At 43.9% G+C, this 14398-nt stretch overlaps 1 protein-coding gene across 2 annotated transcripts in view; it reads right to left on the reverse strand.

Annotated features, from left to right (window-relative positions):
- Nucleotides 1-14398, reverse strand: part of TEX9 (testis expressed 9) — an 82116-nt gene that overhangs the window by 39368 nt on the left and 28350 nt on the right. For both annotated transcript variants that reach the window (XM_029575112.1, XM_029575111.1), the window contains 3 exons: nucleotides 6482-6530; nucleotides 5347-5420; nucleotides 2450-2625 (listed from right to left, as the gene is read on the reverse strand). In XM_029575112.1, the coding sequence (XP_029430972.1) occupies nucleotides 2450-2625; nucleotides 5347-5420; nucleotides 6482-6530 (299 nt within the window). The remainder of the gene's footprint in view (nucleotides 1-2449; nucleotides 2626-5346; nucleotides 5421-6481; nucleotides 6531-14398) is intronic.

The following is a 14398-nucleotide window of genomic DNA, read 5'->3' on the forward strand; positions in this document are numbered from 1 at the left end:
TAGTTATGTTGGTGCAGGGATCACTTTGTGACCACATCAGCAGCCTATGTCTACTCCATTGGCTATGATCCATGAGGCAGATCCCATTACCCTCATCAGAGGAACACATGCTACTGTGTCTGTGGGAGCAGATTGAAAGTTCCCCTTACCAGTAATTGGTAGTGGGGCCCCTGCCTTGAGATATCACCAGACCAAGAGAAGACAGAGACAAGAGGTATCATGGAGGTCAACTTTTGCTCTCCAGCTGGACAGCTGATCTGACTCAGGACCTGTTATTGGTTACTATATGTTGGGAGTTAATTATCTCTTTCTGAGTGAGGCAACTGAATCTCCCTAATCTGATGTTATCATTCCCTCACAGTTTTGCAGCATCCAAGTTACTCCTAAGAAAAACACTGTCTATGAAGCAATTTTTAAGCTAGAGATTACAGTATCATTAAAAGTAGAAATTGTTAATTTTCTTTTAAATTTTGGAGAAATCATTCATAGGTCCAGAAAAATGTGTATCCATCTACACTGGTAAGACTCAACACCCAGAAAATCAAATTGCTTTGTTTGTTTCACTTAAAAGCTTTGTTTTTAAGGAGATTGCTTTTCTCTGGAAAAAAGTGGACAATTTTAGATAAACTTCCATGATTTGCATTGTACACACTTTCCTTTTTTAAGAACTGTTTTGCCAACTGACCTGTTCAGGCATTATCTTCAGCAAACTTTGGAAATTTCTAGCAAAGCATTACTACTTTTATTAAATGCCTATGATCTATCTCTACCTGGCTCAGCAGCTGCTACAGGTTTGGACTCCGGCTCCTGAACTTACTTTAACCCAAAAACTGGGAGAAGCTTGGGATCTTGTTATTGGTAAGGCCATTTTGCTGGTTATGTTGGTTTTTAGATTGACAAGAAGCAATATCAAAATTTTGATAAATTGTATCTTGGAGAAAAAAATCTTTATATAGACAAAAAAAAAGATATATACCAAAAAAGGATTTTTGCTTTTTCAGTGTTATAAATTCAGCTTATGGATATGACTTAAAATTAAATTGACTATGTAGTAAATATGAAATCCAAGAACTCAGGGAAAGAGTTCCATAATAAAAATGGATTAACATTATGTAAAGACTTGCAACTTAACCCACCTATGCTTTCTGAAGATTTATATTTTTATTTCAGTATAACTTTTCATGTTGTTTATTGTAGCTTGTTGGAGACAAACTCTTAATGCCAAAAATTAAAATCTCCTGATATAAAGTCAAGCCAAAATGAGGGGTGAGTAATGACTCTAGCCTCTCTTTTTCTCACCATGTTGAATAGAGAAGGCTAAAAGCAGAACAGAAAACGCAAAATTTCAGAATGCTGCTGGTTGGACTTTCCTCCAAATTACGGTAGTGATCAAAAATTCTGCTAGTTTTCTAGAGAATGAAAATACTGTGAATCATGCACAGATGTCTTACATACACAGGGGCGGATTTTAAAAGGCGCGCGAATAGCTCCAGGCGCAAACAAAAGTACGCTGGATTTTAGTAGATACGCGCGGAGCCGCGCGTATCTGCTAAAAACCTGGATCGGCGCGCGCAAGGCTATGGATTTTGTATAGCCGGCGCGCCCCGAGCCGCGCAGCCTACCCCCATTCCCTCCAAGGCCGCTCCGAAATCGGAGCGGCCTCGGAGGGAACTTTCCTTTGCCCTCCCCTCACCTTCCCCTCCCTAACCCACCCGGCCCTGTCTAAAACCCCCCCTTACCTTTGTCGGGGGATTTATGCCTCCCGGAGGGAGGCGTAAATCCCCGCGCGCGAGCGGGCCTCCTGCGCGCCGGGCCGCAACCTGGGGGCGGGTACGGAGGGCGCGGCCACGCCCCCGGGCCGCCCCGGGCCGTAGCCACGCCCCCGTACCCGCCCCCAAAACGCTGCCGACACGCCCCCGAAACGCCGCGACGACCGGGCCCGCCCCCCGACACGCCCCCCTCGGAGAACCCCGGGACTTACGCGAGACCCGGGGCTCTGCGCGCGCCGGGAGGCCTATGTAAAATAGGCTTCCCGGCGCGCAGGGCCCTGCTCGCGTAAATCCGCCCGGTTTTGGGCGGATTTACGCGAGCAGGGCTCTGAAAATCCGCCCCACAGTATGTACAGTATCTATACAATGAAGCAGAACTGCCATATAAAGATTGTGTCCCATTTTCTTTAGATTTTCATATAGGCCTGTTTTATTGGCCAAGACCACATGACTATAGAGGCAATTATATCAGCAGTGACCTATGGTAACTCTCATTACAGTATTAGCATTGTGTAATGCCCCAATACAAGATGTACTCTACCTCTACATATTAAGAGACTAGCTCATCATAGACAGATACTGCCATTCTCTGACAAGATTATGAAATACAACGCAGAAAAAACAATCTGTTCTATCAGCAACACCATAATGTCAAGCAAAATGAGGAAAAAGCAAATGACCTGTTCCAATTTCATTGCTGACACCAGGAAAGTCATCATCTTCTACATTAGCAGATAAGCCTCCTTCTTCCAGTTTGCCTTCAATTTTGTTTATCGTTTTTGCAAGAGAAAAATCAGCAAAGTCCTCTGGCAGAGCAACATCAGCAGCTTTCAAATCTAGAGTTCTGGATTTTGCACTAAAATATATAACGAACAGTATTATTCTTTTTCTGTCTTGTATTTCTTTTCAAAAGATGCCAGCTTCATTCCCTTCCTATACCCCTCGCCATCCGCCCAAATTGCTCACAAACTTTGAAAAGTCAGATGCCCCTCCACATCCTAAGGAATCTACCTCCACGCAAAGTTTGGTAGAGCTAGATCCACTCGTTTCAATGTTATTTGTGATATAAAACACAAACCACAACAGATACAAACATTAACAATACATTAATAATAGTAAGGAATCTCTTAAAACTTTTATATTAAAATGTTTCAGGCTTCAACTACTGTTTTTAAGGAGATCATTCCATATAAAACTGCAAAAAAAAAAAAAAAAAAAAAAAAATAAGGCTTCCAATACTAAAAAAAAGACTCCCCAAGTGAAACAAGCAACTTGGCAGGTTTGATCTACGATAAAGTATTATTTATATTTATTTTTATATATTTACAAATAGTTGATATTCCACTTTTTCCAATAATGATCTCAAAGCAAATTAGAATCAGCTTAAACTAGACTCACAGATACATTACTAATAGTTAGGGATGTGAATCGTTTTAGGACGATTAAAATTATCGTCCGATAATTTTAATATCGTCTTAAACCGTTATGGAACACAATACAATACAGATTCTAACGATTTATCGTTATAAATCGTTAGAATCGTGAGCCGGCACACTAAAACCCCCTAAAACCCACCCCCGACCCTTTAAATTAAATCCCCCACCCTCCCGAACCCCCCCCCCCCAAATAACTTAAATAACCTGCGGGTCCAGCGGCGGTCCGGAACGGCAGCGGTCCGGAACGGGCTCCTGCTCTGAATCTTGTCGTCTTCAGCCGGCGCCATTTTCCAAAATGGCGCCGAAAAATGGCAGCGGCCATAGACGAAAAAGATTGGACGGCAGGAGGTCCTTCCGGACCCCCGCTGGACTTTTGGCAAGTCTCGTGGGGGTCAGGAGGCCCCCCACAAGCTGGCCAAAAGTTCCTGGAGGTCCAGCGGGGGTTAGGGAGCGATTTCCCGCCGCGAATCGTTTTCGTACGGAAAATGGCGCCGGCAGGAGATCGACTGCAGGAGGTCGTTCAGCGAGGCGCCGGAACCCTCGCTGAACGACCTCCTGCAGTCGATCTCCTGCCGGCGCCATTTTCCGTACGAAAACGATTCGCGGCGGGAAATCGCTCCCTGACCCCCGCTGGACCTCCAGGAACTTTTGGCCAGCTTGTGGGGGGCCTCCTGACCCCCACGAGACTTGCCAAAAGTCCAGCGGGGGTCCGGAAGGACCTCCTGCCGTCCAATCTTTTTCGTCTATGGCCGCCGCCATTTTTCGGCGCCATTTTGGAAAATGGTGCCGGCTGAAGACGACAAGATTCAGAGCAGGAGCCCGTTCCGGACCGCTGCCGTTCCGGACCGCCGCTGGACCCGCAGGTTATTTAAGTTATTTGGGGGGGGGTTCGGGAGGGTGGGGGATTTAATTTAAAGGGTCGGGGGTGGGTTTTAGGGGGTTTTAATGTGCCGGTTTTTCGATTTTTCGATTTTTAACAATTTTTCACGATATTTTACCCCCCCAAACGGCAACAATACGATTCCCTCCCCCTCCCAGCCGAAATCGATCGTTAAGACGATCGAGGACACGATTCACATCCCTACTAATAGTATCACATGTAGTCAGCCTTGCATAAACGTCCCAGCATAGTGGATATTATTAAATACAAAACGACATTTTGGGCACCAGCAAAAATTGTCCTGAGCAATGTTTTACTTACTTAGGGTAATATTTACTAAAATGTGTAATGAACTATTTATCAACTGATGCCAATACTTGTTATATGTATTAATTTTAGATAGGGCCCATTATCTACTAATAATATCTAACTAGATAAATGAAGCTTGACCGACGTGCCCGCAAATGCGCAGTAGAGAGCAGCTCTACTGCGCATGTGCGGGCGAGCACGTCAGTCTTAGGCAGCGTCAAAAAAAACCAAAAAACATGGCGGCAGCGGTGGTAGCAGCGGCAGCGGGCAGCGGTAGCGGGCGGTAGCGGCGGCGGTAGCGGGCGGCAGCGGCGGCGGTAGCGGCAGCGGTGGTGGGCGGTGGCGGTAGCGGTAGCGGGCGGCGGCGGTAGCGGCAGCGGGGGCGGGCAGCGGCGGCGGTGGCGGGCGGCAGTGGCGGCGGCGGTAGCAGCAGCGGCCAGTAGCGAGGGAGGGAGGAGAGAGAGAGAGGGAGGGAGGGACGGACTAAGTGGGAGGGACGAAGAGAGAGAGTGGGAGGGAGTGACTGAGTGAGAGGGAGGGATTGAGTGAGGGGGAGGGAGTGAGGGGGAGGGACTGAGTGAGGGGGAGTGAGCGGGACTGAGGGAGAGGGAGGGAGTGAGTGGGACTGAGGGAGAGGGAGGGAGGGAGTGGGACTGAGGGAGAGTGAGTGGGACTGAGTGTGAGGGAGAGAGGGGGAGGGAGTGAGTGAGACTGAGTGGGAGGGAGGGACTGAGTGAGAGGAGAGGGAGGCTGGGGAGGAGTGGGTGAGTGGGTGGGAGGGAGGTAGGGGAGAGAGAATGAGGGAGGTAGGGGAGAGAGAATGAGGGGGAGGTGAGAGACAGAGGGATGTAGCCCGTTTTAACGGGCTTAACGGCTTGTATGTTAATAAGCAAAGGTGCACCTTAATAACAGGCCCCTTAATGCCATATCTACTGACAACAATTATGATTACCTTGAAGTGTTTATCTTCCCTTTACTTGCAACAGGTGGTCTGCTCTTGCTTGGGCATTTGGAACCAGCTTTGTTCTTATTCAATTGTTAGATAAAAAAAAAAAAAAAAGAAAGAAACACATTGCCTCAACATGCAGCTGACATCAGCAATAATTCTCTAGGGCAATTTAAAGTCTTGTTACCTAAATTGTTTCATAAAGAAACATTATGATCATTTCACTACAGCAATTTAATGCAGGAAAAATACTACACACATGGGTCAAATTTAAGACCTGGGCAAAAAATAAAAGTGTATACTCTAAACTTAAATTTAACCATTTTGGGGATGAGTCCCACAGTAATTTTCACAAAAGTTTTTACTAAACATTATTTCAGATGCTGCAAGACATTAAAGCCTTGTCAAAAGATGCACTAGTTCAAAGCTGCACAAGCAAACTGACTTACAGATTTTTTTGTTTTCTGCCTAAATTATGCTCGGTCCTAATTCAAAGTTTGCCTACATGCGTATCTTGTGTACTGAGTCTGGAAGATCTGCATCAGCCTAGTATTCTAGTTTTATTTAGTGATTACCCCCTTGCAGGACCTTCTGCTTACTTTTATACCTAGCGCATCTGTCTGGGAGAACATAAGTGACTTCAGCACAGGAGCAAAGCAACATTAGTCACTATAAAAAGCATAATTGATATTTAGTATCTGCATGTTGTTAATAAATATATGAAATTAAAATGTAATAACTTCCAGGAATTATGACCTTAGGGATCATTGATACTGTGCTTTTACAAGTTACATTAGTTGAGCACGTGCTCTCCTGCATAACTTGCAGTTGTGTTGTTACATCATTGCCGAGAGAATGAACAGAGTAAGAAAAAACGGTAGAACAAATAAAAGGAGGAGACCAGGCATGACATGTGAGTACACAGCCAGTATTTTCAGCAGTGATTACAGATCAGGAACTGACTGGCATTACCACATAGTCTTACTACTTTGCAATTGATCATGCCTGTCAGAGCAATTATGTTTCATCTCTGGGCATGTAGCTGATGCTTAGGAAGATTCCTTGATTCACACACTGGAAAACATGAAACATGACAATGGACTGAAGAAACATCAAAATTAACACCTTGTTATTTACATACCTTGATATGTGAAAGCGTTAAAGTTGGTACTTCAGGAGATATCTGGTCTCTGTGAGGAAGAGACATTTATAGTGCTAATTTTATTTTATATAAGAAAATTAGTTCTTACCTGATAATTTTCGTTCCTGTAGTACCAAGGATCAGTCCAGACAGTAGGGTTATGTCTCCCTTCCAGCAGGTGGAGTCAGAGGTCAAAGTTCTAAGCACCTCCCATATCCCAGGGTGCCTCCTGCGATCCTCCAGTATTTTGAATAACAAAGCAGAAGCTCATGTATAAGGATAATCAATGACTAGATCAACTATATATATGAACAGAACAAATACATAACCTGAAAAAAATAACTTAACAATATTCAGAGCTTCTTAAATCATTGCATAGGAAAAATATAAAAAGGAAATCAAAATAAGAAATTAACAGTATTTAATAGCGAACTCTCCGGAAAAAAAAAACTGGGCGGGCGTCTGGACTGATCCTTGGTACTACAGGAATGAAAATTATCAGGTAAGAACTAATTTTCCTTTCCCTGCACGTACCAGGATCAGTCCAGACAGTAGGGATGTACCAAAGCTGCCCTAAATGTGGTGGGATCCGGAGAGTCCCGCCTTCAGCACACTACTGCCACAAGAGTCGACGTCTGGAGCATGAACGTCCAAACGATAATGTTTGGCAAAAGTGTGCAAAGATTTCCAAGTCGCCGCTCTACAAATTTCTTGAGGTGAAACACAATGACTCTCGGCCCAAGACGCCGCATGAGAGCGTATCGAATGTGCCTTGAGACCATCAGGAACTGGACGACCGTTACAAATGTATGCCGAAGCAATGGCTTCCTTCAACCACCGTGCAATGGTAGCCTTAGAAGCCTGATAGCCCTTCTTAGGACCGCTCCATAGAACAAAAAGGTGGTCAGAAAGACGAAAGACATAAGTGATCTCTAAATAACGTAAAAGCACTCGGCGGACATCAAGTCTTTTTAAGTCTCATGATTGAGAAGAACATTTATCCAAATCTGGGAAAGCTGGCAATCCAACAGATTGATTGAGATGAAAAGAGGAAACCACTTTGGGTAAAAAGGATGGTACTGTGCGCAATGATATACCTGAATCTGAAATTCTCAAGAAAGGCTCACAGCAAGACAATGCCTGAATTTCTGAAATGCGTCTAGCAGAACAAATTGATGCGAGAAACACTGCCTTGACCGTTAAGTCCTTCAAAGTTATTCGCTTAAGGGGTTCAAAAGGAGGAGCACAAAGACTACGAAGAACCAAATTCAGATTCCACGATGGACAGATAGCCCGGATTGGTGGTTTCAAATGTTTGGCTCCTTTGAGAAAACGGACAACATCCTGATGCATAGCAATAGACACACCATTCTCCTTACCTCGTAAACAGCCTATTGCCGCAACTTGAACACGGAGCGAATTATAAGCCAGACCCTTTTTTAAAACCGTCTTGTTAAAAAGCCAAAATGTCTACGACTGTAGCTCTGCACGGAGACAAGCCGGACTTACTACACCAAGCATCAAATACCTTCCATACTCTAACATAGGTGAGAGAATTAGGTTTTCTCGAACTAAGCATGGTGGTGATGACTGAGTCTGGATAGCCTCTCTTTTTTAATTGCCTCTTTCATAAGCCAGGCCGCTACACAAAAGTGAAACGCCTGGTCGAAATATACTGGACCCTGTCGAAGGAGGTTGTTGAGGTGGCCTAGGCGGACTGGACCATCGATCGCTAAGTTGATGAGATCCGCATACCATGATCTGCGAGGCCATTCTGGAGCGACGAGAATCACCGGACCTTCGTGGGATTCTAATCGTCTCACGACTTTTCTTATTAGTGGCCATGGGGGAAACACATAAAGAAGGATGTCTTTGGGCCAAGGTAGAACCAAGGCATCCACCCCTTCCGCTCCATGTTCTTTCCTTCGACTGTAGAACCGAGCCGCTTTCGTATTGACACGGGTAGCCATCAGATCTAACCTAGGTGTCCCCCACCTTTGAATGAGAATGTTCATTGCCTCCCAGGAAAGTTCCCACTCTCCGGGATCTAGATACTGACGACTGAGGAAGTCTGCTTGAACATTGTCTACTCCTGCTATGTGCGATGCCGCTAGACGGCGTAGATGAGATTCGGCCCAGGTCATTAGAATGTCTGTTTCTATGGCGACAGAGCAACTTTTTGTGCCACCTTGCCTGTTGATGTACGCTACCGTCGTGGCATTGTCGGAGAGAACCCTCACCGACTGATGTTGAATAAGTGGTAGAAATCTGCGGAGTGCTAGTCGTACCGGTCTGGATTCCAAACGATTGATAGGCCACTTGGCTTGTGAAGCTGTCCACCGACCTTGTGTCGAATGTGACTGGCATACAGCTCCCCAACCGAAAAGGCTGGCATCCGTTGTCACTAATATCCACTGAGGAGGCTCCAGGTCCATTCCTTCCTGCAAGTGACGCGGTATCAACCACCAATTTAAACTGGACCGAGCCGGCTCCAGAAGGGGTAGAGGAAGATGAAACTCCTCTGACTTGGGGTCCCACCTGGAAAGCAACGCCCTTTGCAAAGGTCTTAGATGTGCAAAAGCAAAGGGGACCATGTCCAGAGTAGATGCCATAGAACCAAGAACCTGTAAATAATCCCATACCGTGGGTAAATTTAGATCCAAAAGCTGACGGACTTGAAACATCAATTTGATCATCCGGTCCTGTGGAAGAAAAACCTTTCCCACAGCCGTATCGAATCGAGCACCCAGAAACTGCAAAACTTGTGTCTGGACTAGATGACTTTTCTTGAAGTTGACTACCCAACCAAGTATATGAAGAAGATGCAGAACCTTTTGGATCGCTAGTTTGCAAAGAGTCTTTGACTTCGATCGAATGAGCCAATCGTCGAGATAGGGATGAACCAATATCCCTTCTCGTCTGAGTGCTGCTGCAACTACCACCATTACCTTGGTAAACACTCGAGGCGCAATTGCTAGACCGAATGGAAGAGCCCGAAACTGATAGTGTTCGCCCAATACCATGAAACGAAGATATCTCTGGTGGGATTCTTGAATTGGTATATGTAGATAAGCTTCTGACAGATCTAAAAAAGCCAAAAATTTGTTTTTGTGGACGGCCGCAATGACTGATCTCAAGGTCTCCATACGGAAACGAGGAATCCGAAGTGACTTGTTTACTTCCTTCAAGTCTAATATTGGACGAAATGTTCCTTCTTTTTTTGGGAACAATGAAATAAATGGAGTAACTACCGGTTCGATATTGGGACAGAGGAACTGGAACAATAGCTCCTAGATCCTGCAACCGATGTAAGGTTTGACAAACAAGTTGCTGCTTTAGAAGAGAACCGCTTGGAGATACTAGAAACAGATCCTTTAATGGGCGTGCAAAATCCAAAGCGTAGCCTTGTTTTATAATACTGAGGACCCAATTGTCTGAGGTAATTTTGACCCATTCCCTGTGAAAACGTGAGAGACGTCCTCCTATTTCTGGCACCAAGGAATGGGCTGGCGCACCTTCATTGTAGAGATTTGGAGGATGGAAAGGTTTGGGAGCTGTTAGAACGGAGAGGCCGTCTCCCACGAAAGGAATGGGCCCAAACCTGAGCCTTGAAAGCTGTTGACGTGTAGAAAAAGATGGAATTCTACAAGTACGGAATCTTCTCTGGCCCCGAAAACGGCCTCTAAAGGAATTGAACGAACGATAGGAACGAGGTTTATCCTCTGGTAATTTATAAACTTTATTATCTCCCAAATCTTTAATGAGCTGCTCTAACTCTTTCCCAAAGAGTAATGATCCTTTAAATGGAAAAGAACCCAAACGAGATTTGGAAGTTGTGTCAGCTGCCCAATGACGAAGCCAAAGAAGCCTCCTTGCAGAAACTGCAGAAGCCATAATACGAGACGAAGTACGTAACAAGTCATATAAAGCATCAGCAGTGTGTGCTACTGCTGATTCTAAACGATTGGCTTGTTCAAGTTCTGCTGACGGCAAATCCTGAGAGGTAAGTAACTGTTGGACCCACCGAAGAGTTGCCCTCTGCATTAGACTACTGCACACCACCGCCCGAACACCTAAAGCGGATACCTCAAAGATACGCTTAAGAAGAACCTCAAGTTTTCTATCCTGAAAATCCTTTAGAGCAGTGCCTCCAGTTACTGGAATTGTGGTGTGCTTAACAATAGCAGAAACTGCAGAATCAACCTGAGGGACCTTTAACAAATCCAAAAATGCTTGTGGAAGTGGATAAAGTTTATCCATAGCTCTAGTAACCTTAAGACCAGGTTCTGGGAAATCCCATTCTCTAGTAAGCAACTGGAAAAGCTTAGGATGAAAAGGAAAGGATTTAGGTGGAGCCCTAATCCCTGCAAGAACAGGATCCCCAGGACTGGAATCCGTTACTGGTTGTGGTGCTAGAATTGCCAGTTCCTCTAGTACAAAAGGAATAAGAGGATCTAACTCCTCTTTGTGAAACAATTGCAGTACTTGGGGATCATCCCCTTCCACCAGCACTGATCCCATAACCTCTTCATCAATAATATCAGCTGATGATCCCAGAAGTGGGTCTTGTAAGTCAGGATCCTGACCCATATTAATTAAATGTGACATAGGTTCCTCTGCATGCTTAGGAATCTTAGCAGAGGGTGGCTGATTACCTTCTGTACCTGCTGTAGCCTCCAAATTTGCCTTATGCATAAGGAAAATAAATTGTGATGAAAATGGCTGCTTTAATTACCCCCCCCCCCCCCGGGGGTAAAGAAGGTTGAATATTATCATTTTCGTTCAAACTAGAGTGCTCTGGGGCTAAAATAGGAGGTGATAAACATTTAATGTGCTCAGATGGCCCTTCGCCGCCAGAAACGCAGCGAAAACACAGACTGTCTCTGGAGAGCCATGCTGCCGGCTCTCCACAGGCAGAACAGCGACAACCGCGTGGCATAACAAAAAGAAAAAAATTAATAAGCAGCTCTGAAAAAAAGAAAGGCTTGAAATAAATTTGTCTTGTGTCCTTTCCAATATTAAAATTTGCCTTGAACTTAAGTTTTTTTTTTTTGGTTTTTTTTTTTTAAAACTGCTATAGAGTTAATGGAGCTTTCTCTTCAGGGGAATGAAACCTCCCTGGAAATCAACAAAAAATCTCTAAGCTCCCTTCAGAGGCATATAAACTTCTCTGGCACTGAAAGGGGGAGGGACCGGCCCACCGGTAAATCCCCTCTTTGCCCGGGAATAATTAAAGTCTTCCGGGTGTCAAGGCCAACGGACACAGCATCAAATTAATTCTAAATTCTTTTTTTTTTTTTAAAACATAAGAAGATCTAGTCAAAGATCAGCCAGGGACAAAAAACTCCCTTCACTACAAATAAAGGTAAATTTACTCAGCTGACCAAAGTAACAGGACCGCAGGGGATGTCTTCCTTCACCTGCTGGAGTCAGAGGAATACTGGAGGATCGCAGGAGGCACCCTGGGATATGGGAGGTGCTTAGAACTTTGACCTCTGACTCCACCTGCTGGAAGGGAGACATAACCCTACTGTCTGGACTGATCCTGGTACGTACAGGGAAGAATTTTTTTTTTTTATAATGCTGCATGCTACACTAACAATAAATTTCACATACTAGAACATGCCTAGAATAATATAGAATCAGACCAGTGCCCACACACATCTCCACCTGCTAATCTGTGCGGGTACTTTTCACAGCAAAAGCTATACATATAGTTCCAAACCCCGCTTCCAGACCCTGAGCATATATTTTACCTGCCTATAGGGTGGACAATTTTTTAAAAGCCCATTTCTAAAGCACTGTTTTAGCTATGGAATGGCTTTGAATTACTCTCCCTATGTTCAAAACAGCAGCTCAACTGAAATACAGTCAGTCATATCTGTAGTGAGATCTGTTTACAAGCTTTTTAACAAATTGTTAATATCAGTAAATCTCTTTCCCTCATCTGAACTTTTCATAAATAGGTTTGTTACAAAATATAATGATGTAATTTCCAACTTTGGTTCTATGTAAACCGACGTGATATGTACTAGTACAGGAACATCGGTATATAAAAGCCTTAAATAAATATATAAAATTTGGGATTTATTAAAATGTGTTGCCCTAGCAATATTCTCACAGGTTTTGTTCCTAAATTCCTCAGAGAGCAGCTGATAAAACCAGCGAGGACAGAGACTCACCAATATAAGAAACAGATTCTAGAGCACTCTAACACCAGACTTGAGATTAGTTTAGTTAAATTAAATCAGGCATATCCAGACTATCAATGCACTTATTTAACTAACATGGTTCATTATAGAATCAATCTAAGACTATCCTTAACTAGCTCTCAAAAATAGTTCTCAAAAAATTTGGAAAAGTGCATGCTTGAAGTGTAGCATAAAGGCTCATTTCTGCCTCCTCCCATGCCTTCCAGACCTCCAATCCCTTCCCCAATATTTTCCTGTCCCTCACTCCCAAGACTCTCTGCTCCTTCTCCTCACATACTTGCATTTCATGACTCTGAAACTGGGGTATAAGAAACAGGTAATGAGCATGGATACTGAGCCAGCATGCGTTTACAGGCACAACAATGGACCTTAGCATCTGTGAATATGTGCTGGCTCAACCTCCATGCTCACTGCCTGCTGCTGATACTGCAGAAGCCATTAGTTATGGAGAGGCAATGAAACAGAAATATTGGGGGGAATGGGAGGGGAAAGCAGAAGGTGATGAAAAATTGAAAGGGCATTGTCTGTAAATGTATTTGGATAAAGTTGGGTAGAAGAACTGGAATCAAAGCAAGAGTCTCATCTCCCAAATGTATCAAAATCTGTGCACAGAGAGGGCTCCTTATATATGCATACCGACAGACAGATATGGCAATGACAAAGGGTTATTTTCTTATTCAAGAAAACACACCTCAAAATGGATTCATTGGCTCTATACTGTGGGCACTTTTTTAGGATCTATTAAACAAGGTTAGGAGTTACAGTTGAGATGTCCTAAAGAAAAAAAATACACAGGTTTAACACAAATAACAGAAATATCGTTCCTATTGTAAATACTTTTTTTGCTATAATAAGGGTAACACTGTATCCTATCACCTCTTCACAAAGGTGCATTACAGATTAACACATATTTACTGCAACTAGAATTGTGAACCCACGGGTGACAGGGAAATATCAATGGTACCTGAATGCAATCCTCTTTTTAAGTGGCTGAAAGACGAAATATAAATCAAATAACAATAAATAAGTAAATATTTCTAGTGGGGCTTATTTCCTAATAATGCATGTTTTTTTGCAGTAACACAATAACAAACTTTTGTGAATGCATCATATGCCAGTCACCGATGTATAGAGTAACTGATATTTTGGTCAGCTATGATAAAATGTAGTTTTAAGTGATTATATTTAGTTATTTCATCATATTCTCATAGCAAAGACTACAACAATAATACAAAGGGTTAATGTAAGTGTTTCTGGGATTTACTAAGCTGCAGTACCAAGTACCGCAGCTTAGTAAATGTAATGGTATTTCCCCCCAACAGACAGCCAGTTTTCAATTTATGCCCTTAGCTGCCATTTTTTCCAGAGATGTTGGAGGGCCCACAGCCTACAGGGTTCTCCAGGCTCACTAGGGCAGCAGGGACTGAAAGGTGGGGTGTCAAGGGGGTCCAGAGGCCAGAAAAAGGGGAGGGGAGGGGAGGGTCCTGCACCATGCTGCTTAAAATTAATTATTTTTCATATTTCTTCCATTGGGGCCTAGAGAAAGTGTGTGTGTGTGTGGGGGTGGGGTGGGTCAGAGAAGTCTCAAAAAGACCCACTCTGGGTTTTTTAATTCACTTAAGGGCTGGGGGTACTTTGTGCCATTCAGGCCCTTTAAATCCCTGTCATGGGAGCATCACAATGAGAGTTAGCATCCCAATATTCC

Source organism: Rhinatrema bivittatum, chromosome 13 (genome assembly GCF_901001135.1).
Source record: "Rhinatrema bivittatum chromosome 13, aRhiBiv1.1, whole genome shotgun sequence".
Lineage (NCBI taxonomy): Eukaryota > Metazoa > Chordata > Amphibia > Gymnophiona > Rhinatrematidae > Rhinatrema > Rhinatrema bivittatum.